At 36.9% G+C, this 24995-nt stretch overlaps 2 protein-coding genes across 2 annotated transcripts; both read right to left on the bottom strand.

The window, feature by feature from the left end:
* Positions 1–8973: 8973 nt before the first annotated feature.
* Positions 8974–12235, bottom strand: LOC101312444 (dnaJ homolog subfamily B member 1-like). The gene is made up of 2 exons (XM_004299578.1): positions 11526–12235; positions 8974–9867 (listed from the first exon to the last, which is right to left on the bottom strand). The coding sequence occupies exons 1-2, from the start codon at positions 12155–12157 to the stop codon at positions 9420–9422; spliced, it is 1080 nt and encodes a 359-aa protein (XP_004299626.1). The 5' UTR covers positions 12158–12235; the 3' UTR covers positions 8974–9419.
* A 1028-nt stretch (positions 12236–13263) lies between these two features.
* LOC101306721 (calcium-dependent protein kinase 10-like) lies at positions 13264–17300 on the bottom strand. Its single transcript, XM_004299559.1, has 8 exons — positions 16703–17300; positions 16256–16601; positions 16015–16158; positions 15782–15934; positions 14629–14744; positions 14337–14504; positions 13976–14206; positions 13264–13869 (listed from the first exon to the last, which is right to left on the bottom strand). Exons 1-8 carry the CDS (start codon positions 17012–17014, stop codon positions 13696–13698), a joined length of 1644 nt encoding a protein of 547 aa, XP_004299607.1. The 5' UTR covers positions 17015–17300; the 3' UTR covers positions 13264–13695.
* Positions 17301–24995: the final 7695 nt, after the last annotated feature.

Genomic DNA, 24995 nt, shown 5'->3' with positions numbered 1-24995 from the left:
TTTTACCTTTTATTTTTCTTCTTTTCTATTTGTTCAAGTTACCCTTTTGTTTTTTTTACTTTGGAATATTTTTGGGGGAAAAGATGTATTTTTATATCTAAATCAAGATTACGTGCAAACGTTTTTTTCAGGTAGTGGAAAGGTTGTACGTTGTTTAGTGATGAGAAGAGTCGCCTGCCTCGTGCGTTCAAGATTATTTTGTTGTGAAACTTGTGATTAATTGTGATGAAAATGACTGCTTACCTTCAGCCCTAGGTATGAATATTGACTCAAAGTAGTGAAAGGTCATCACTTTTTTTGTTACAATCACGAAGAAAGCATTTTATTTTAAGATAAAATGGTCTTGTATTAGGAATCGTATATGTTTAATTACTGCTCTTTGACATAACACGAATCACACGCATAAATGAGTTTTTGATGTTGAGTTTTGACGCATATGGGTGTATACTATAACGTCAAAAAGGCTTCTCTTTAGCTTTGAAAAGTGATTGATCATTTACTTTATTATTGTTGTCCTAGTATGCTATATGCCGTACATTATCCTAATTTTTGTGCTAAACTTAAGCAAATCTGTTTGTAGTGGATTTATCACTGAAGCATAGAAGAGAGTTGATTAAGCAAGGAAGTGAATCAGAAAACATGAGCTCAACAAAAGGACAGAAACGGAGGAGGTGATGGTAAGCATAATCATCACTAACTTCTCATGACTTTTCATGTTTTTTGGATAGCTAGATGATATTTTCTTGCTCTAGCAAACAAACGACTAATGGAGCAATGATTTGATATGATATGCTTAATATACATGACATAGATACTTTTTTATTTTTAAGATTCGACATGTTTTTCTACCTAATTTACATGTAAAACTTAATATTGTTGTGTCTTTTTTAAGGAGTGTGGTTCTAATAAGGACCAGTAAGTTAAGGACTAGTTGACAACTTATTCGTTTTCACCCATTTTTCGATCACATATTCACATATCGACCGTCTAGTTTGTATATATATATAATATAATCTCTACAAATTTTTATCCAAATTGAAAATCGTTAAGACATTTATAAATGTGATTTACCAATTATAAATTTGAATGACTCTTATTTGACAGATTTGGATCGTCTATTAATTTGATTTAGTTCGATTCCTTAACGATCACCGATTTGACTGAAAATTTGTATAAGTGATCTACTTATATAGACCTACAAAATAAACGGTTGAGATGAAAAAATATGATTGAAAAGTTAGTGCAATAAGCGATTAATGAGAAAATCCTTAACTTAGTGGTCCTCATCAAAACAACTCCCTTTTTTTTAGTCGATTTTAGATATTAATTACGTGTCTAAAATTACTCTATTGCTATGAAATTTTGGTCTAATCAGTGATGAAGTTGAGGTCCACATAGTTCCTCATTGTCCATATTCAAAACATGCATGACACTTGACTTGAAAATTTATAACAAAAGATGACACTTAGAATTAGGAATTTATAACAAGACACTGTTGTAAGATATCACACCATTGTCATTCAATTTAGGTAAACAAACAGCTAGCCCGTCCTTGAACCAACTCTCCGGTTAGGTAGATAGGTATGACTTATTTATTCATCTTCATCAGTTTTTGTTTTTGTTTTTCTTTAGCCGTTGATCGGTTTTCTTCTTAATTCTTCCACTTTATTCATGATATGGATTAGAGATTTTCACTAACCACACTCTGCTTTTTGATCTCTTCTTTCATTATATATTACTAGCATCTTAACCCGCACTATGTGCGTGTGTGAATATTTTGTTTTTTTTGTTTTTTACTATTACAGTTACGCCTTATCTGTTTTGACAGCCCTCCTGCTCATGCTGCTGATGCATTCTTAGATGACTTGTGCGCTGTTTCTAAAGCCAGGAGATCTGGCAACTATTTTAGCATTTAGTCTTTGTTTTTCTTTTGTTTGTGCCTTTTAGGCACCTTTTGTAACAAAAAAAAACAAAAAAGTATGATTTTTCTCCCCACTTTTCTCTCCCCCTCCCACATTTTAAGCTTTTTTCTTTATGTTTTTTTTTCTTGTTTCCAACATTTGCAATTAATAATTTATCTTTCATATGTTAGAAGACATATTTTAAAGTTTTAATCAATCAAGGGCCTTATAGGTAGTTTAAAAATTTAACCGTTGATAAAGTCAAAAAAACCTTATAACTTTATTAATAGAGATATATCGCTTCACTAATTAGTTATTTTCGAATTAAAATATACGTTTGTCACGAAAACAAATAACGTTACCGTATTATAGTTTATTTTTATAATATGTCGGTTAATCAAGACAACCTGATATTATTCCATGACTCGATGATTTTATGTTGTTTCCACATATGATTGAAAGGAGGAGGAAGTGGAAACTGGAAAACATCGTTAGGATTTTTAATTAAGCAGATTCGGGGACGATTAATTAACAGATAATCAGGTTATTAAGCACATGTTGATGCAACATTTAGCGGCCATTAAGTTTTGTCACTTATTGAAATAGGAGAGCATATGTGGACCAATTGCGTGGCAACATGTACAGCATGAGAGTGAGGCCAAGCCCACGTGATTGGATAGACCTTGGTGTTTGGCCCATAACACTAGACTAGTAGAATTATTTGTAATTGTATATACATATGAAATAGACGTGACACAAGTTCTCAAAAAAAGAAAAAGAAATAGACGTGGCACAACAGTAAAAAAGATTAGCTAACCTAGGGTTCATCATTATTGAGGTTGCAATGCACTTTCTATCATCATCATCTTTCTGTAATGCTTCCCATTTCTGTTGGTATTTGATAAAGCTAAAAAGTAAAAAGTAATGCAAGATTCTTCTCTTTCCACGTTGAAGTGATGCATTGTTAAAAATCTGTAATATAGGGATCCGGATTTGCCACCCAGCAAGGGTTGGTGGTCACCGTCCAATCAAAAGAGAGAGAGAAAGAAGAAAGAGAGAGTTGATTGGTTGGTCTCCATGACCACCAACCTTTGCTAGTTGACAAATCCGGTTCTGTAGTATAGTTGGTGAGAAGGCACTCTTGATGACTCGATTTAAAATTGATCGATTCGATTTGAGTAACGAGATGCAGACGAATGGTTCAAATACAATATATTACTAATCGTTCATCTGAAACTAATTAAACACATGAATTATAAGTATTTCACATTTAAACAATAATTTTTTTAGAGTATCAACGACGATATATTTAAAGGCTTTATAGACCCAGAGACTAATCCACGCTGAGAGATTATATCATAACATTTCCTCCTCCCTTACCACCAAGAATAAATTGAGATTTAACTCCAATTAACGTCGGCGGGATTCGAATATGGGTATTGGGGTTCCACACTAAGGCTCTTACTAACTCGACCACCTGTGATGATTCACATTTAAACAAACATATAATCAAAGAATAAGCTGTAATTGGGTAATTTGATTGTTATATTTTTCTTTTTAAGAATTGTTCATTAAATCACAATTACTATTAGGTTGCTTGTACGAGTTGTACCATGTTGAGGTATTAAACGTGTTACGTTAAACAAATTTAAATCCAACCGTCTGATAATCTTTCTTAGAAATAGAAACCTAAGAGCATCTTTAGCATGCTAGCTATATTGACTTCTTAGCCATTTTAGAAAACGAGTTTAATTTTTTATCAATTTTACCAGCTCCAGCAAATTAGTAAGTGGCTAGCTATTTTAACTTTTAGCTTGCTAGTTAGTTAGATAAGGCTCTCTATAATTTATGTTAATTTAGCATACTAGCTATATTGACTCCTTAGCCATTTTAGAGAGCGAGTTTAATTTTTTTTCAATTTTACTAGCTCCAGCAAATTAGTAAGTGGCTAGCTATTTTAACTTTTAGCTAGCTAGCTAGATGAAGCTCTCTATAAATTATGTTAATTCAAAGTATTATTTTTAAGTCATTTTATGTAATATTAAAACATATTTAAATTATTTTTTTTTATTTAATCAATAATATAAATCAAATTTTAGCTGAAATAGCGAGTACTGGTGTAGAGGAATTTCTAAAGTGACCAGCCAAAATGACTTTTTTGCTATTTTGGCTAAAATTTGACAAAAGAATGGCAATTTGACAAAAAAATAACTAGCATTGTTAAAAATGCTCTAAACTCAAGATACTTATTACATAGTACTTAAAAACAATTGATAATCAAGTGTTGTAGAGCTATCGTCCAATTAAACCACAAATTATATACCAACACACATATTATCATATCATATTTAACGATCATGCACTGCATAAACAAAAAGATTGATCCTTTATTGAATTATAAAAGCTCATCTCTACCTTGGTGTGCTTCTTTTTTCTATTTTACCAGCTCATATGAATTGTTTTCTTTAGAGGAAGGCTTTCATAACTTTTTAAGTAATGAAAAAATAACATTAGGAAAGGCTGGCACACATGCGAACCATCGTTTCACGTTTCAAAATATTAGGGGGAATATGACATCTCCAAAAGTGGAATAACATTTTCAGTTTTTCATTATTTTGGGCAGATTTTATGATATTCTTTCAAGAGAAAAATAAAATAAAATAAACCTGCAGACAATTATTAATAGCTAGAATGGGTTCTTGGACCACAAGCCCATGTGGATAACTGGGCCCCGGAAATGCGGTGGGTGACAGACGAGGGCCCGCTACACGTGGCACGTGCCGGTTCGGTAACACAGCGCCCCACACGAGGTTTGTCTCCCTTTTTAAACAGTGTGTACGATCCGTACCAAAGCGTACCACGTCATTTGCCCCTGTTATTGGTCTGAGTGGGTTCCGATACGCTGCAACTCACCCCATCTGTTCTTGATGGGACGTCGGCCTTTCTTACATAAAAATTTACCATCCAGTCCCTCAGTTCTTGTGTATTTTTTTTACATGAGTATCGCTCCGGCTGTTAATAATATATATGTGTGTCGCGGTCTGTTTGATATTGACAACACAGATTTAATTTTGTTGGGCCTATGTCTCTTCATGCATGGAATTAGTGATAGCTCTATGCAACTAACAAAAGAGAGGCTAGGGAAACAAATCGAGTGATTACTTATACTTTCTGAATACAATATTAGTTTGTGGCATCGTTAGTGCGTGACGTTTAAAATGAATTTATTATATGTCGATTTTGCTTGTAGCTTGTACGTATATCTAATTCTTTTAATGATTTGAAAAAAGAAGAAGACCAAAAACACTGATTCGAAGAACTAGCCAAACGTACAATAATATTGAAGTTACAGTCTGTGTGGAGTAAAAAAATCTCATTAATCTAATAAGATCGTGTCAACGTACAATGAATATTTCACGAAGAACTACAACCTCTTCACATTCTTAGTAAATTCTATTTGATTGAACTAGCCAGACGTATAATTGTATATAACAGAGAGTTGATTAATTAGCAACTAAACAATCCATTTCTAGAACAGAAAATGTCTGATGGCTAAGTGCTTGCCCTAAGAAATGTACTTAGACGAGGTATTACTTTAACACCATCACACACCAATAAGGATACAAAACCAGAAAGAGAAGTTTAGTGGTGGCCGAGTCATAATCCAATAGCTTTTCTTGTACGTACATGAAAGATTTCAGATTTCTATATCAAATCTCTTTTCTTCTACCACTATGATTCTATGAATGATTTATATCCACTAAAATAAGCAACTTGTTAATTCAATCAAACAGCTTGGAAAGGTTCATGCTTGCTCAAAACAAATTAGTCCTCTTGGAGTCATCCAAGGACTCGAAAGATTTATTGGGAAAAATATCTCAGATTTTATGCGATAGAAGCTGAGACCAGGGATCATATATTCAACAGTTCAATATTTTATAGAGGCTTGAAATCTGGAATTTTCTTTGGCCTGGTGCTTGAAATATTCTGGATACTGAAGTACTGAACTGTCAAAGGCAAAAGAAAATCCAATACAAGTCTTTAGCAAAAAGCTCTCTATAGAAATATAAAGGGTAGGGTAGAGATGAACAAAAGCTGATCGATCTAACATTTTGTTTGCAAACTTTGGTACCCAGTGACAAATTCTTTTCTCGATTTCATATGATATTGTCCAGCGACACCCAGCGAAGTTCATGGATTTTGTAGGCAATATATCTAGATATTCTTATGTGTGGATGAGAGTATTTATTGCTTTATCCAAATTGAAAGGTAAGGTACCATTCAAACCTCAAACAAAGATGAAATAACTGAAGTAAGAATATATACTACATTGTTAATCATACATTTATAGAACGACATTCTTAAATACGTCCAATTTATTAGATATTTTTCTTGTACGTTATGTATATTATAGTTTAACGATGAACGAAATGTAAACGCATTCATGCCTCTTAAAATAGACGTATACGGGTGATCGAGATATGTATACAAGCAGGTTTCATTCTTCTCTATCTAGTACTGTATTAAGAATTCAACAAGCGACATGCATGCATGGTTCTACCTGATTAGAAAAGAATTGGCTAGATTTTAGTTAGACTACAACCAAAGCTAGCTTGATTATACATAACAACATATGTGATCAATTGTGTTACTGTATGATGATTATAACTATGTATGATGATTGATCAAATGATCAGATCAAGTTGCGGGTCTCGGACAAGGAGTTACTGTATGTTGTTGACGTTTGTTCCCTTGCTTTTCGATCCCAGCCACACCAAATTTGAATAAGAAACTAAGATGAAAAAGACACACAATTATTGGTCCCGTAATAAGAACTCTTCCAAAACCTAAAGTTAGTGCTTGCAGGCACCAAGCTCTACGTGCTTTCCATATCCCTTTTGAGTTCTTGGAATTTTTTTTGAAATTTTTTTTGAAATTGAGTTCTTGGGATTTATAATAGGATATCTGTTCCATTTCTCTCACGTATATCTCCATTGATTTGTTCTATACAGAATCGATTCCTATCCCTTTAATTAGTGGTGATTATGAGTATCTAAATGAATAAGAAAGGTAGCTGCTGCCTGCTGGAGATAGATATATGTTACTCTAGCGAGCTAGGACCTTCTTGAACGAGAGCCTAGTTGTTTGGTTGCTAGTCTGAAGACTTCGATTTTCAGTAACCAATAAACGATGAAGCTAGAACAATCTTCCTAATCGACAACAGCTAGCTCGATCTGTAATAATATATAAGAGCAATGTGATTAATTATGCCAAAGGTAAGACAAGAGACATGGTATATATAATAGTGTTATACTATTCGATCGGTCTATTATGGGCGCACTTTGGTCTTGTTTTGTTATTTGCATTTTGGTACTATGCACTTGGTGAGGAATATTATTGAATAGCTGCAGAAAGAGAATTGAAAGCTCAAAGACAAACCAAAAGTTGCTGCTGCTTGTTCTTCTTCTATCTTTTTGATCGAATAATAGAAAGCTTAGTGTCCAGTGGCACAAGCTAATAAGCCAGATTAGGTTCGTTAATCCCACTATTTCTAATAGTGTTGATTAATCTCCGCATGCGCAGTTCATCAACTACGCTACAGAAAGTTGTGCATATATGGCACTATCTATCTATGTATTCTATATTCAAGGGCACAAAAAAACTAAATGGAGTATTTAATTTAAGCATGCAGAAACATGATGTATGCCCTAGGGCACACGACGATTGTCTCTTTCAGCTGTTTAACCCAGGCTAAACGTACATGTATATCGTTTTTTGTTTTCATTCGATTTATGTAGCTGGGTAGATATATATACTAGATACCAAATGAAACTACTGGATTCCAGCAGAAACCAAACTGATTCTTTTTTGCGTGTTTAACTTCTTCTATCTTCTATCTGGTTAATATTATCAAATGGGTTATGAACAATAACCTCATCCCAAAACAAGAAGCCAATTAATATACGCACAGAAGCTAACAAGAGGAAAATGGGAGGATTGGATCGTTACGTCTGTTACTTTATATGAAGGAGACTTGGCCAATGCGTGTGAGATAATCATAGAAATGATATATATGTTCTTATTTATCTATTCATACAAAGACTTGTACGTACGTGTGACATAAGTTTTTGATGCTGCTATCTACGGTCATGCTTGTATTGTTAAGGTGTAAGAATGACATGACCATATAGCACATATTTGGAGTGAAAAGAACTGTAATATATATCCAAGAATATTGGTTTTCTAGACTCTCCGATCACTACTGAACCTACTAAATTCTAAATATTTAATTGAGATATTGTAAGAAACTAATAGCAACAAAAACTCAACTAATTTACCATCAATACTCAACGTGTGGAACATTCAGGTGGTAAGAACGATGTTCGCTCAACGGTCATCGACATTATCAGCATGGATAATTTTCGATTGGTTATGTTGTGCGTTGCAATTGGATGTATGTTGATCGCTGTCTTTCAAAATTGATTATCAAGTATTAAACCATGATGCAAAATTTTCTATGATACAAATAAATTTTCAACTGCCATAGATTACTTCGAATAACATCACATGAGCGCGACAGGTTTCTTAAAGTATGCAAATTTGATTCATTGGCTAGTACTCACGAACCAATTGATGTTTTATGATTTTTTTTTTCTACCAGTTTTCATCTATATACAGCCCATGTATAAATCATACGCTTTGGTGGTCATTGGTATGCATTTCAATTTTCAAACGGACAAGTTACTTTTCTCTTATTTCTTTGTTTCGAGTTTCATTCCCTAGATGTTCTATTTATACGAGGGAAGTAAAACATCATAATCGACTTTGCCGCAAAACCAATCTCACACGGCCTTCATAATGGACTTTGACCCGAAATCTCACACGGCCTTCATAATGGACTTTGACCAGAATTTTTTGCATAAGGCTTCCCAATGGGCTTAAAGAGTACCACAATTTTCTGGCGGCTCACACAAGTAACACAACAACTTCCGAGAAAGTTTGGAAAATAGATCGTTTAGCACTACAAGGCTACAAGCAGTCTCCTTCAGTTTAAAGGTTCATACAAGTTTCTATCAGATGACAAACAATGACTATTCAATAAATAAAAATACATACGAAAGTAAAAGGTTAAGAAGAAAGAAGAAATGAGAAACCCCAAGTTGAATCCCTAATCACCCAGACCCAGTACATAAAAAATTTCAATGATTTAGTTTCTAGAAGTGACAAACTCACTTTCTATATCTATTCAAAATCCAAGGACATTTTCTAAGTATAGCATGCATATCAAAGCATAAAACAATGTACCGCCCAAAACTGACATGACTCATGTAGGATAAATAAACTGGCCATATCCTCCAGAATAGAAATTTCAAATTTGCATCCTCAATTCAAATGCGATTGCAGGAGCTTGCTAAACGGAGCCCATGTCTCTTCCTCTCATCCCAGAAAGCTTCTAGTATTCACATCCTTCAAATACCAAACACATCATATTTACATTGTGGTCAACCTAGTTAGCAGTCATAATGAAACTCCTCCCAAAACTCTTTTCAAATCTGATTTCTGTTCTGTGGTAAGTCTTGAAGGATATTTGACGTCAAACTTGATTCTCAAATTTCCCTTTCTCCCTGGTTCTTTTGAGATCGGCATTCCTTCATTTGGTACAACCATATCAGCTCCAGGTTTGATGATATCTGTCAATGGGATCATGAGATTCCTTCCGTCTAGGGTGGTGAGATCAAGCGTCTTACCGGTGAGTGCCTCAAGCAGTGTGATTTCCTGGTTCACCACGAGATCATTACCATCCCTCTTATAAAGTGGATGTGGTTTTTCATCAACGACAAAAATCAGATCTGCTGGAATAACACCAGGCTCTTGATTACCCTTCTCAGGGAAGGTTATCTTTGTCCCTTTCTTCCAACCAGGTTTGATCTCAATGGTTAAGATCTCCTCCATAGTCCGAACCTTACTGCAAGAGGATTACTCACATCAAGTGAAGTTCAAGGAAAGCCAGATATGGTAAAAGCTGCATAATAATATTTCTAGTCTTAAATGGGCAATGAAAAGAACAATGCCTTGACTAGAATTATCGATATTCAGATAATTACTAAATTACCTACTTTAATGTGTTTCAGATGTTATGATTGTTCTTTTGATTGTGAAAAATGTGATACAAGCAACAACAGGCACGAAATGCTTATCAATACCACAAATGCTAGCCACAAAATGTAGTCAACCACAGTGGCTTCGTAGGAAACTAAAAGGTTAGATTACAACCTTTACTTCTCTTATCACATTAAGGGCTAAGAAGTTTCCAACCTTACACATTCAGGCTGATTTGTGTGTTTATCACTTTATGGCCTACGACCACATAATGCAAAAGCATCAAAGTCACCTTGGTCAATGGAGCCATATGTTACTAATCAGTTATTTGTACTCAGAAATGGAAGGTGCTCCAAATATCTAGCTCCTAAGTTTGCAAACCAAACTATAACTTAGTATGTAATAAAAGAAAAACAGGGAAAGATTAAATCAACAATGCAGTCAACAGTTAGACAACAAAACTTCACTGAAGCATAGTAGACACACCAGGCGATAAAGAAAAGCAACTACATTGGCTTTGGTAGACCATACTTCTCGTCATGTAGGGAAGACTTGGGTTCAACTCCTGGAAAGTGAGAGAGTAGAGAAGAAAGGAAACCATTGACTAGTAGCCTAAAATAGAGCATAGCGCAAATTTTACAAGATTAATGAGAGTTTCTTGCCTTCACTAATCAGTTCAAAATGGCTGCTTAATTTTATTTTCATTCTATTTTTTTGAGTTTTCCTTTATGTACCGAATTTGAAGAGCATTTCAAACCTTAGCATTCTCTTTGGCTCAGTTCATATGTTCACCAAAAGGACCCCATCATCTTCCAAAAGTCCCTAACTGAATCGACAGAACACCTTAAGAAGCGCTTGGGCACCCCTCCTTATCACAGCCACTTTAAGAGGAGTGATTCTACACCAGTGCCTCATGACAGACTAACTTTACTTCAACTAGACTGTCTAGTGTTTATGTTACTGCATCTTCTATGAACTAGCAAAATGACAGGGTGCATACTTGTCTTTTTTCCCATATCACCGACTGATCACAAACCTATGCAGAAATGACACAAGACTAGACCTGCATGACATCCTCTCTCAATCAAACCAACTAAGTTCTTAGGCGCCTGACAGTGAAATTGAGCAAACAAGCTTCAATCTTGTGCATACTAAAAAAATTGTTAGGTTCCAATATCCGCAGAATCCAAATCCCAATCTACAACCATCATATACACTTGTTTACTTCGCTAACAGGTCCACCACTTCTTCATTCAGTTGAAGTATAGTTAAGTTTAAAACTCAAATGCATCTCTAGCAACACTAACTCTAGAACATCAAATTCAGCTCGAAAACAAAGACACACTAACCAACCAAACACCGGCATTATATGAAGCTAACAGCTATGACATCAACGATCCTAATTCCTAAGTCCTAACTAACACTAACATTTCTAATCTAATAAAGAGTAGCAAAGAAGCAGCATTGCGAATTTGACGATTACGATTGAGAAATGAAAGTAAAGACTAAGTAAAGAAGAATTACCCAGCAGAATCGAAAATGCTTCTGGAAATCTTCATCTTCTTCTTGAATCCCTTATAGAGCTCCTCCAAGCTGCACGCCAGATTATTCTCCACAGCATTGGCCTTCCTCAACCCCGGCCCAGGCCCACTACTAGTCCCACCGAACTCCGGCCCACCGGCCCCATTCGACGTCCTGAAGAACCCGTCCCTATACCCCCTCCCGCCGCCACTCCCGCCAGCCACGCTGCTCCCGCCGCCCTCCGATCCGAAAATCTCGGCGTAAATATCGTCCGCGTCCCTCGGGTTAAACCGAAACGACGTGGCGTTGTTGTGGTTGTTGTTGGCGCGGTGGTAGTAGTGAGGGTGTTGCTGGTGGTGGTGGGGCGCGGCGGAGCGGGAGGAGGAGGGAGGGGGGAATTGGCCGGATTTGAGAGCCTCCTCGCCGTAGAGATCGTAGATCTGGCGCTTGGTGGGGTCGGAGAGGACGTCGTAGGCCTCGGAGATTTGCTTGAACTTGGACTCGGCCTCGGGGCGTTTCCCGGCGGGGTTTTTGTCGGGGTGCCAGATCATGGCGAGGCGCTTGTAGGCTTTCTTCAAGTCGTCCTCGCTCGCGTTCCGATTCACTTTCAGTATGTTGTAGTAATCCACACCCATCGCTCCTCCTCCTCCTCTTCTTCTTCTTCGGTTTCTTTCTTGGTTTTCCGTTGAGGCTTTTCCTTTTCGTGGCTCTGATTCTCGTGCGCGGTTATGATTTGAGGGAGGGCGCCTCGCTTGTTAATCTCGTGGGTCCCGCGACTTGATTATTAATAATAATAATCATACTAATTATGGACCCTCACTGTTCATCTAACTAAGATTTTTATGTAATTAAAGAAGAATAAAAATTTGAAAACCGTTCAAAAAATGAAAGCTAGGAATAAAAGTAAAACAAAAATATCATTTCTACCAAAATTTTAGTTATTGTTTTCTTAAAAATAATGGTCGAGTGAGCTACCGTAAGGCCAAGAGTAATATATTATATAAGTTGGCTCCTTAAGGAAAGCTCCGGTTTAAAGTTGAGAGTCACGGACCGGCTTCCCACTTACAGCCTAGCATGATTTCACAAGATCAATCCCTTGGAATTTCTACACAAACCTTAACTAGGTAGAGAAAAGTTAAATATTTGTATGCAAATAAATAAAGCCAATTACACTAGAAATGATTCTGTAGGATCTATCTCTGTAATGTACTATCAATCTCGTGCCCATGTCAAAAGTTTTTTAAACAAGCTTATATCTACTGTGGTCTTGCTGGTTTTGGTGTTGTCATGGTTTATTTTTCTATTTCAATTTGCCGCATTTATATGTTTTAATATTTACCAATATAAATAAAATTAGTATGTTTAATTGACAATAAGCAATAGATTTTTAGTTCCCTCATGGAAATGGTACGGGCAGACTGGCGGGAATCTGAACGTGCACCAAACTAGCGAGTTGGGTCACTTGGGTGGTTTAGTTGAGAATAGTTAGACCAACATATGGGGGCCTTTAGAATTTAGATATTCTCTGAAAACCTTTTATTTTTGTGTTAGCACAATCTCCACATTTAGTAGTCAGTACGATTTGAAGTGGATTAAGTAGCCTGATAAGTAACAACAGACTGGTGTATTGTTAATTTTTCATAACAGGGAATGTTCTTCCTTCTTACATCAATAAGTTTTAAGGAGTATCAATAGTTAGTTCAATACTATAGAGCGTTATAGAATCTCACACCATAAATCGAACCAGAAACTGGGAGAGTTTAGCAGAACATCCTTGAGAACAAATCGATATATGAAATCGGAATGGATGATAAATACAAGATGAGAACACCTCTCAAGAGTTCACAAACTGCTGCTCATCCATTCAGTGTAAGCAAATCAACAAACACAAAATGATATCGGATATAACAACACAAATATACAAGTATTATGTGACACAGATGATCAGAAAACTACAAACTATGTATACACGGCCTTGACTCCCCGAACAGCTCATCTTTGTTACTCAACATGCAGCCCTGGAATGCAAAGCTTCATGAAGCCACAAGCCTACTAGGGTCAACTAAGTCCTTGATCAGTTTTGCAAAACCAAATGAGCCTGCTTTTCAGGTGTATCAAAGAGTAAAAGAGAATGAATCCCCACAATGCATAAACTAAACAAGAATACTCTGGGTCATACGGCAATTGCTTGACCCGTTAAACCATCGTGAAGCTGCAATGAACCATCTTTCATCAGGTTGAGACTCAAACTCTTGAATCTCTCCCTAGAATACTGCCGAGACGCCTTTCTCCAATCAGTTCCGGTTTTCATCATGGCAACAAACTCATCATAACTGATACGCCCATCCTATAATAAGAAACAAATATAAATGGATAAATTCTACCAGAATACTGGAAAATACAGGAATTGAGGAGCTTTTTTCAGTATTAATATGAATAAGCTTTGGTCAAACCTTGTCAGTGTCCACCTCACGCATGATGTCAGTCAGCACATCAATATCCATTTCACCTGATTCATCTGCCAATGCTTGCCTTAGCTCAACTAATTCAATATAACCACTTCCATCCTTGTCAAAGAATATAAACGCTCGCCGGAGATGCTCATCATTCTCCAATTTTTGCAAGTGAATTGTAACTGCTGCAAACTCTCCATAATCCAGAAATCCATTCCCATCAACATCAGCCTGTGCAAAACAAACAGAAGGCAATATTTTAGTTGTTACAGATACATAAACCATTTTTTAATGTTAAAATTTGTTAGAAGCAAAGTTATCCTGATTTTTGTTCTCAAATGAATTTAAAGACAAAACTTACCACTTCCATCAGCATCTTAACCTCTGGTTCAGCCAACTGCGAACCAACCTTTCGAAGACCAGTCCTCAATTCCTCATAAGTTACTCTGCCATCTTTATCAGTGTCCATCAATGTGAACATGTCCCTGATTACTTCTACTTCTTTAACAGATAAGTGCTCTGCAATTACCTGCAGCATTTGATAGAACAAAAATTTTCACATAATTACATATTTTGCCAATCATATATCACTGCATGCAATAGTAGTCAATACTTTACTGAGACTGATAAAATGATCAATTACGTATGCTTACCCGTAAGGCCTTCTTTTTAAATCTGTTCATTACTGAGAACTGCTTGAGCCTTGGCCTCACAATATCTCCTAATGGAACATTTGGAGCTTTCTTTGCATTCTGTAACCACGGATGTTCTGTAGTAACAAAAGGAAAGGCATTTTTCAGGTCACATATTTCATGAAATGCAACCATGTTACATTTAACCTCATAGCAGCATGGACATGTCTAGAACTCTACTACGCACAAACAATTGGGTTCCTCCAGTTTCAGAAGGCTGAGAACAGAACCTTTATACATACATTTTCCACACTATTTGGCTTGGCTGGGACTCTAATTTGTATAGGAACTACTTTGCAGCCTAAGCAGCCAGAATAAATGAAACTAACTTGGTTTTGAAAAGACGATTCCTTAGCCTCTATTGAACTCAGGTAGTACTAGTAGATGTGTAGTTGAGTTGACTCACTTTCAGACCCCTTTCTTCACAAGTGCAGAGTTTCCGTTTCAAATAAGACTTCATTATTCCCTTGGTCCATAAAATTTATCCCGCAAACTTACCATTTCTTCTAGTTTCAGTATTTTTGATGAGCAAGTGTATATTACTCAAATAAACACTCGAAAGTAGTACACCAAACTCAGAATCGGAGTAAAGGAAAGAACACTCGAAAACAGGACCAAGTAATAGAAAAGCAATGACCTCACCTGAACCTGGAAGTGCTAGTCGTTACTCGTCACAACTACAACCAGTATATGGTCACCGAGGTTAGCAACTTATTCTAATAGTTTCCAATATCAAATAAGCCTCTGTCTTATCTAGCAGTTTGCAATTTCTTCACAGTAAACACGTATTTTATATGCACAAAAGACTGATTCTTTGATTTACCAACATAATGAAATGGGGAATGGGAATTGGGGATTCCATCCATTGCTAATGAAGAAGGTATTGTTAATAACCAATGTGTTCTCTCCTTTCACTCAGACGTTGTTTCCCCTGTATTAGCTTTCAGCTTTTGATGTTTAATATGATTCAAACATGATATATCTTGCAAGATCATAATATTTCACAGTATTTCACTGCGTTACAAATTCTGAACAAAAACAGTAGAGCAGGTACATCTATATGCAACTCTCTCAAATGTCAACAAGTTAAAACTCGGCGACAAGAGGGACTTACCAAGCACCTGTTGAGCAGTCAAGCGTTTTTTAGGATCCGGGTCGAGCATCTGCCTTACAAGGCTTTTAGCACTCTCTGAAATCTGAGGCCAGGGTTCCCTCTTGAAATCAATCACTCCCCTCAAGATCGCAAGAGCCACACCCTGTTCACTCTCTGTCATAGATATCCAAAATTAGAAACAATTGATCTCACAATCCTAGACTAATATCAAAAGATTCAAAACCATCAAATACCTGCCCAAAATGGAGGAACCCCGCATAGCAAAATGTAAAGTATAACTCCGGCGCTCCATATATCAACCTCCGGTCCATAATTCCTCTTCAAAACCTCCGGCGCCATGTAGTACGGACTCCCCACAATCTCCATAAACTTCTCCCCTAAAACCCACACACAAAACAAATCCATCAATACAACCTCAAACACTAATAACACAACCAATTCACACAAACAAACAACACTATTCCATAAACACACCAGGCTTAAAAAACACAGAGAGCCCGAAATCAATAGCCTTAAGTGGCGAGTTCTCTTTCTTGTTTGAAAACAGAAAGTTCTCCGGCTTCAAATCCCTGTGCATGACACCATTAGCATGACACATCCTCACCACCTCAGCTACAGTCCTCGCCACGTTCGCCGCAGCTCGCTCACTATAGTGTCCTCTAGCCACAATTCTGTCGAAGAGTTCGCCGCCCTCGCAAAGCTCCATCACCAAATGAACGTTCTCGTTGTCCTCATAAGTCGCCTTCAGCTTCACTATGTTCGGATGCTCCGGCAAATTGGACATTATCGCCACCTCGCGCCTCACGTCCTCTATATCCACCTGAAAATCAAAAATCAAAATCAAACCACCACAGAATCAATACAGCACAGCTTTACATATCAAAACGGCGCAGTTTAAAGTTTCGGTTTCGATTTTCTTACGGCGGTGCGGAGCTTCCGTTTGGAGATGGACTTGCAGGCGAGAGCTTCTTTAGTTTCGCGGTCGGTGCAGAGATAGGTGATGCCGAACTCGCCGCGGCCGAGCTCCCGGCCGAGTATGTACTTGTCGCCGATCCGAGTCCGGTGACCGAGCGGAATCACGTCCTTGAGCACGCGGATCGGAGCCGGCGACCGGATCGCGTCCTCCGAGAACGGGTTCGGCCGCCGCTCGCCGGTCTTCTTCTTGTTGTTTGCTCGGTAAGTCTCCTGATTCTCGATGACGTCATCTCTGACGCAGACGTTGCAGTTCCCCATGGTGGTTGTTACAGCTGTACAAATTAGTCCCCTGGCTCTCAGCTCAGCCCAAGCAGCCCGTCAAGCTGAAGAAGACCTCAGAAGAAGGTCCTCCGAGTCTGTTTGCATCAAAACGCCGCCGTCGCGGGCGGCGCAGCCGTGTGGGGAAGACCGAGGGGAGAGAGAAGAACTGAAAAGAACGGAACTTTTAGGAAAAATACAAAAGTAATGAGCTAAAATTCTTTTGGGTTTGAATTGCAGGGATGGTTAATTTTTCCGAGCAAAGTTTTTTGGATTTGAGTCGCCTGGAATTTTGTCCATTTGAGCTGAGAGTATATGATTGTGAAAGGAGATAGGGAAAGTATCCGGTGTTGGAGGGAACATGGCGAAAAACTGAAACGGGAGTAGTTAGTTAGTTCGTTATTTACTGATCATCTCCCCAATAGTTACTGCTCATTTTCAGACAGTATATATCTGCCACAATCAATATTCTCCTGCACTGTCACCGGAATTTCACCGTACCAACTACCAAGAATTGAGTTGCGATCTAAATTAAACGATAGATAAAAACAAGAGATCATGAATTTCTTATTTGATGCATGTGTGCCGGAAAACTGGTATATTTTCTGCATACGTTACGTTCAAGCAGTTGTTTTAACGCATGGTCAATCAGCCTTTTAACGAGTTTGCTCACCGCTCTCGTGATAGAGTCCGTCCTCATTATTAATATGGTTTTATTTTAAAACGGAAAAGACGTTATTTATTTCAAACAACACAAATAAAATAGAGAATGACCCAAGTGAAGCTTAGCCTTGGTTTTTGATCTGTAAACATTAAAAGAAGAAATAGAGAGGGGTAATGTTAGTAAACATTAGTTGCTTAATGACGTATCTTTAACTTTCCAACTTAGACAACAAGGATAGGAAAAATGATGACTTCAGTTTTTGTATAGTCAACTTGAGGTGGTTTTTCCTAGCCACCACTTCCCACGATTGGCCCTCTGGTGGGATAATTAGAAATGTTAATTATATTTAAGTAAAAATGTAATTTTCTGATTAAGACCATCGAAGAAAATTAGCCGTGGATGTGTGCAGGCTCTGAAAATGGAAGGGTGAGTGTTTCTGAGGGGTGGAAGAGTGGGTTTGATGACTCACGAGTGTTGGACTTGGTCACCGGCGACCCCTTGTATTTGACTGCGTTTGTCCTAAACTAATACGTATGATTAGCGCTAATTAAATACCATTATGACGTCTGTTTGCAACATTTGGCGCGGCCACACACAGCCGACGTAATCGGGAAAAAAAAATATATATATATCAGTTCTTATCTATAACAAAACTTCGTTTTGAAATTAGAGTGTGAAGTTCCTTATTTAACACATTTTTCGGTCATATTTTCACATCTTTACCGTTCAGTTTATGATACTAATGTATAGATCATTTATACAAAATTTTATTCAAATTGAAAACATAATTAAGCATTTCGAATCAAGAAAATAACACGCAAATAACAAAACGTGACCCGCGGGCTGAACGAAATACTTAGTCTACTGTTCTTGAATATTCATGACAAGTTGTTTGGCTTGGTTCTCACACCTGGTTATGTACCAGCTGGCTATTGTCATGTTTTTTAAATAATTCAATTTATAAAGATTTTTTTAATCGTGGTATACATTTTATGTATAATTCATTGTTTCACATTTTTCCATAATGCAGCTTGGTCTTTCCAACATTCGATTTGGAAAATTAGCTAGGTCAAGATGATATTGAAAAGAACGGCCTCGTATGTGTTTGACGAACCTCACTATAAACCGCAAAATAACATACTTTGATAAACCTCAAATAAAATATTAAAATGATATACTTTAAGTCCCATATAACATAACTTGTGTAGTTGATTCACTCTCTTGTTTGGGTCTGAAAATAGCTTATGTTGATTCTTGTTTCTTAGAGATCAGGATTGTTCTTGTATTGTTATATACTTTGTTATTTAAGGAGCGTCAATTTCAACTCTAATAAGTTTATTAAATAGCTTATATATGATTTAACCGATGTGTTCAGATATCCCATACGAAAGTTGTACATCTATTCATGGCATTGATATCTAATAATTAAGATCAAAATCTTATTTTAAGTTGGCTAGCTACTCTGAAAATTAACTCTAAATATGGATAACCACCACATGTAGTCGAGTTGGTAAGAGCTTAGGTGTGGAACCCCCATACCTAGGTTCGAATCCCAACCGATGTTAATTGGAGTTAAATCCCAATTTATTCTTGGTGGCCAAAGGGGAGGAAGCGTTTTGACATGATCCCTCGACGCGGATTAATCTCTGGATCTAGAAAGCCTTTGAGGATACCGTCGTTGATACTAAAAAAAAAAAAACTCTAAATATGGATTGGAACAAATGTGAAAATTAGAAAAATGAGAGGGATGAATGGGTGCGAATAGTAAAAAACGGAAGTGTGAGTAGGAAAAGTAGGTGGTGGGTGGCTTAGTCAATATTTTGAAGTCCCTGATAGCAGACGGAAATGGAAATGTTTTAAGATTGGATGATTAAAGTCAGCAAAATGATTGACATTTCACATCTTCTTTTTCTAAAAGCTCATCTACTGTTTGTATATGATGTAAGGTTGTCCTTCCTCCCAAGCAAAGCCCCTTTTCTTTTACATCGCGATCGAATTAACAAGAAAAAAGTTGAAATCAGTCGAGTAAACTAGTGCTTTACTCTTTCAGTCTTTCTCATGAATCAACATGTTGATTTCATCACAAACAAACCCTAATCCTTTTGCACGTACGAGTGATAATTTTGATCACAAAGTATACATGTTGATATGTAGGCTAGGGTTGATCCTGCAGTATGTATTTGTGCATGTTTGTTGTTCTCGACCTCAAATACAAGTACACGTACAAACATACCGGATGTACGTACGTAGTTTATGAATCATGTAACATTATGTGATCGTGAACAACAATCTCAACGTACAATATGAGATACTAGTCAGATCGTAACAAGGGTAGCGTATGATTATTTTCAATTTAGGTGTAGAGTAGTGCTAATTAATCTGGACTTTAATTCGATCAGATTAGTTGGGAGGAAGGTAGTTGGGTATGTGAGTCGACATGTACGTATTGCAATGCATGGTTAGTTATATATGTCCCCATTGTCGTTGTGATGTTGATCTCACTTACGTACTTAATTAGATCACATTTTCAGCTACAAAACCGACAATGCGCGCAGTGTGTCTACTTGACTCGTGTCTTTCACACTGCAGTCAGTATTAAGCTTGATCTACGCGTCTGAATGAACCTCTCGATCTATATTTGTTTCTTCCATCTTCAACACCACTGGTCCATACATACGACTGATGAACAAACTAATCCAAGGCCAAGTATTTTGCACCGTACCTGCCTGCATGTATATATATGCCCCATGCGTATATATACGTACATGTTATCCTAACACGTACGTATAATTATGTGTTATGGAAAGAAAGACGTAATGCTAATATATAACGATCAATAGAACGTGTTCAACTTATCAGTAATTGTAGGGCCAGTCCTGAGCTTTATGATGCCCAGGGCGAAATTTATTTGAGTGCCCTATCACCCTAAATAGGCATTAGTCATCGGAATGAATTTATAGTTTCAAGTTATTGACTAAATGTTCACCATAAACATTTGTCTTTTTAACAAATTATCTATCTAAAATCCATGTTAGGATTGAATAAATTATTTTCTTTATTTTCCAACAAAATCAAATAAGCAAGCCAAAACACTAAATTTATTTTGATATAAATACTTAGGGCATAGATAGTGAAACCTAGAAGCATCGTTGCACCTAATACAAATACAAAAATTCAAGTAACCCAATATGTATCAAAATTGAAGGACACACCCAAATGACCCTATACCTATTTTGATTTATACCTCAGCAAGCATCGATGGAAAGCCAAAGTGTTGATATCGTAGAAGAATAGAAGTATATATAGAGAGGAGAAAGAGTGGGGGACTGCAGGTGATGAGAAGAGATTAAAGGACTGAATAATCGTTCAAACTAATTTGAAGAAAATCGCTTGATTCCAAGGTATAGGAGAGACCGAGAGACGGTAGAATATTAACTGGGGTGGGTGCAACTAGAAGAAGAAGAAGAAAAGACCATGTTTGCAACAGTTTACGTGTTGCAAATTTCATTAATATTCTAGTTTATATGTATAATTATATATATTAATATACATAACTATATATACATCAAAGCTTGTATATATATATACTTATATAGTATAGAAGATGGTGCCCCTTTAGCTTGGTGCCCTGTGCAGTCGCTCTGGCTGCCCTGTTCTAGGCCGGGTCTGAGTAATTGTTTAATTGACCAATAGATTCATAGTCAGTTACTGTTAGATATATATCTATCTAAGAGTTTAAAACAAAATAACCTAATTTAAAAATAATTCTTTCTACCTTTAGATTTACATATAATGATGACTGACTATGAATCTCTTGATCAATTATTAACCAGGTGAACACTACTGGTCACCTGATCAGTATTGTATTATTTTGCTTAATGATCCCCTTAATTAAGTATAGTTAATCAAGAGACGCCGAGGAATTTGGTTCATCCTATTATTTTGCTTGTTAGATAGAGCAAGAGCTAGATAGATAGATCATAGATCGCAGCTGGGTAGGTTTTAAGAAATTAAAAGGAGCTGGAAAAGTTGATGCTGCAATGCAATGGCGTGGGAGGTGAGCTGTGAAAGAACACACGTACGTATACTTTTTCTTGATGAAGCCCTAAAATTAACATAGATAGATCGGTGACGACCAAACATCATGATGGTGAGCAACATGCATGGCCTCGCCTTTCTCCCCTTTTTCATTTCACTTTTGGATAAAGAACTGCCCTACTCGATCTCTACTGTTTAATATTCATGCATGCCAGTCTATAAAGTTCTTATTTTCGTTTTCGTTTCTGGAATGTGAATGAGGGCATTTTGACCTTTGATTTTTTATATATATCTTCTATATATAAAGCTGGCTTGCAAATAACTATCTACACATTAAGTGGTACTGCAAGCCAGCCTCGTCGATCTTTACCCATTTGCAAATTTTCCCATCCTTGTCGATATATCTCCCTTTCATCGTCTTCTTCTTTTTTCTGCGTACACAAACCCAACTTAAATTAAGCACTGTTCCTGCATGCTGCTGATTGCCGGAGAAGCTTACCACCACAGCTAGATATATACTCGATCAATGCCAACTAGATCTCTAAGGGTAACTCCAACCATAGTCTTATAAATTGAGTCCTATATCTATTATAGGACCTTTTATTGCGTTATTCATATAAGACTCGTATTATCATCTCCAACAATGAGTTTTATTTTAAAGTCTTATATTCACTTTATTTGATTAAAATAAGTTTTGATTGAGTACAATGTTTATGAATATCATACTAAATAATATGTTAACCTTATTAAATAAATAAACATCATCATTTTAATTTAACATTATTCTGATCATTTAATTTTACAAACCTAATGATATATGGTAATTTTTTTCCTCTTTTTTTTGAGTTAAAAATGGAATTACTCATGATGTATTTAATATAGGCCATTGATTTTTTAATTAAGATGAATATGGGCCGTTGGTTCAACTTAACACCTTTGGAGACTGTTGGGGGTTTGGGCCATCGATAAATGACACATGCGTAGAAAATTCAGTTGATTTCCATCAACTTCGCTGGCCCGCGTGTGTCACTACTTTGCCTCTTCTTCAGCGCGCGTTTCCTCCGTGCGCGTCTCTTTCGCGTGACAACCTCTCTGGATGGACCCGCTCAATTTCCATGGGCCCCGAGTCTTGGTCCTGGAAATGTATCAAATATAAGACTGAAAATAAGACTTGGTCCTATAATTCCAAAACCAACACCTCTGATTTTGGCCTGTTGGAGATGGAAAGTCTCAAAATGAGGAATCCGGATTCTCTCCTCATGAGAGTGTCCTCATATCTCCTCATAAGCTAATCCTGGCCTTTCATTTTCCACCAAAGACCAAGATCTCTCCTAATCAACTTTTTGCACGTGCACTAACTCAGTCCCTCTCTTCCTCACTCTCTCATTCATCTTCGAACACAGGAAAAACTACATCTCATCGCCAAAACCAAAACCCTGTCGCCTCCCTTCGTCGGTCAACCGCCAGCGACGGCTTCCTCCGTCGCGCGGCGTCGGCCTTCCCTCTTCTCCGGCGTCCTTTGCATCAACCGCGAACCCAGGTAGAAACCAGATCGACGGCTTGTGCATCGATCATCCCATCTTCTCCAGCAACGACCGCTTCCTCCGTCGCGGCTTCAGCCCTCCCACTTCTCCGGCGCGGTGTTTGTGATGGTGTGATTGTTTTAGTCTAGTTTACTATATACTCCTGTATTACATTATGCTGTGTTTGCATAGAAGTCTTGGTATTTTCAATGCTTTGTTGTTTTGTGTTGATTCGATTGCTGTATAATTTTAGTTGCTATATGAAAAAAAATTTCCAATCTAATCATCTGTAATTCATTGTTATGGCTGCCAGGAGGCATCTTTGTTTTCCGGGGCTGCAGCATGATGCGGCTGAGTTATGGAAATTAGAGGTAGTAGAGAAGCATCTTAAGAAATGTACAAATGCTCGTTGTGTATGAGATTGGAAAAGTGTATTAAGGGAAATTGTTGTTCAAGGTCTTTAGGTAGTTGTGTTAAGAACTCTTGTTGTAAACTCTAATTAAAGATTAGTGAAGTAATCTTGCTTGGTGCTATTTCCCTCAAAAAGGTTTTGCACCAAGCCGTTGATATACCTGCATTGCCTTATCCATATTTGGTGTTTATATCAACACTACATCAATGAAGAGAAAAAGAATCTCCATAGAAAAACTGAAAAACATGACAAAAAAGAATTAAAAACATACATAAAGGGAGCTGAGATCAACTGAACAACTTTCATTCCATATCAGATCAAATATAAATAAATATACATGTAGACGTTTTTGGAGTACAACTAGTGGATCAAAAGTGTCTGTCCCTGCACTACAAAAATGTCCTCGCACAACATATCCTATGTACGTCCCTGCACTACAAAAGTGTCCTTGCACTACATATCTGCCAATGTGCCAATGTACATCCTTGCACTACAAAACTACCCACTAGTCTGCCAATGTCCCTGCACAACAAAACTACCTACTAATCTGCCAATATATCCCTGCAGTACAAAACTATCCCTGCACTACATATCTGCCAATATACCCATGCACTAGTTTTCCTCATAATTTGATTTTTCTGGGCCTCTTGTGCAAATGAAAATCCCATGATATTTGATTGATCAAATTCTTGTGAAATTGGCCTAGGGAATTCTTGATAAGGCATCCAAGTCATTTGGTTTGACATATTCAATTGATGCCCATGTATCTGTCAAAATACCAGTAATATAAACATATAGCAAAAAAGAAAATCATATATTTATAACAAACACACACTCACGTTATATGGATGTAAGAGTATTGGCATGTATCTACCATTACCACCCATCATAGGAGAGTGCATAGGTACTTGTAAGTGATAGTAATGAATCATATAACACTACAGTTGTTTGAAAACTCATTATACACTAGTGAAAATATACTTGAGATGAATTGTTAAGAGGTAATGAAGTTTGACCACATAACTCTATGCCAGAGGTATTGTTTAAAATCCCACTGACCTATTGCAATATCAATAACTAAAGGTTATTTTACATAATCTTGGTGCGACCACACATGAACTATAACAAAAACTCATCCTACTCATAAGATCAGTATATCAACATTTTCAATGTAAAGCATTGTTTTAAAACTCCATGATGTACCTGAGATTGTTGTGAAGAAGGTACATGAGACTGGTCCATTGCATCACAATGTTTTGGAACTTTAGATACCTATCATTGTATAGACTTCAATAATGGATATATTCAACAAGAAGTAAATTAATGACTTCAATTAAAGTTAAA

The sequence above is a fragment of the Fragaria vesca genome, linkage group LG5 (genome assembly GCF_000184155.1).
Source record: "Fragaria vesca subsp. vesca linkage group LG5, FraVesHawaii_1.0, whole genome shotgun sequence".
NCBI classification, from domain to species: domain Eukaryota; kingdom Viridiplantae; phylum Streptophyta; class Magnoliopsida; order Rosales; family Rosaceae; genus Fragaria; species Fragaria vesca.
The sequence above is the reverse complement of the archived record's forward strand: the minus strand, read 5'-3'. Positions and strand labels throughout refer to the sequence as shown.

Coding starts and splice junctions, on each gene's coding strand:
- LOC101312444 (XM_004299578.1), bottom strand. CDS start 12,157: ATGGGTGTGGATTACTACAACATACTGAAAGTGAATCGGAACGCGAGC. Junction 9,868..11,525: donor AGCATTTTCGATTCTGCTGG/GTAATTCTTCTT, acceptor ATCCTCTTGCAG/TAAGGTTCGGACTATGGAGG.
- LOC101306721 (XM_004299559.1), bottom strand. CDS start 17,014: ATGGGGAACTGCAACGTCTGCGTCAGAGATGACGTCATCGAGAATCAG. Junction 16,159..16,255: donor CTCTGTGTTTTTTAAGCCTG/GTGTGTTTATGG, acceptor TGTGGGTTTTAG/GGGAGAAGTTTATGGAGATT. Junction 14,505..14,628: donor TTAAAAAGAAGGCCTTACGG/GTAAGCATACGT, acceptor CAAATGCTGCAG/GTAATTGCAGAGCACTTATC.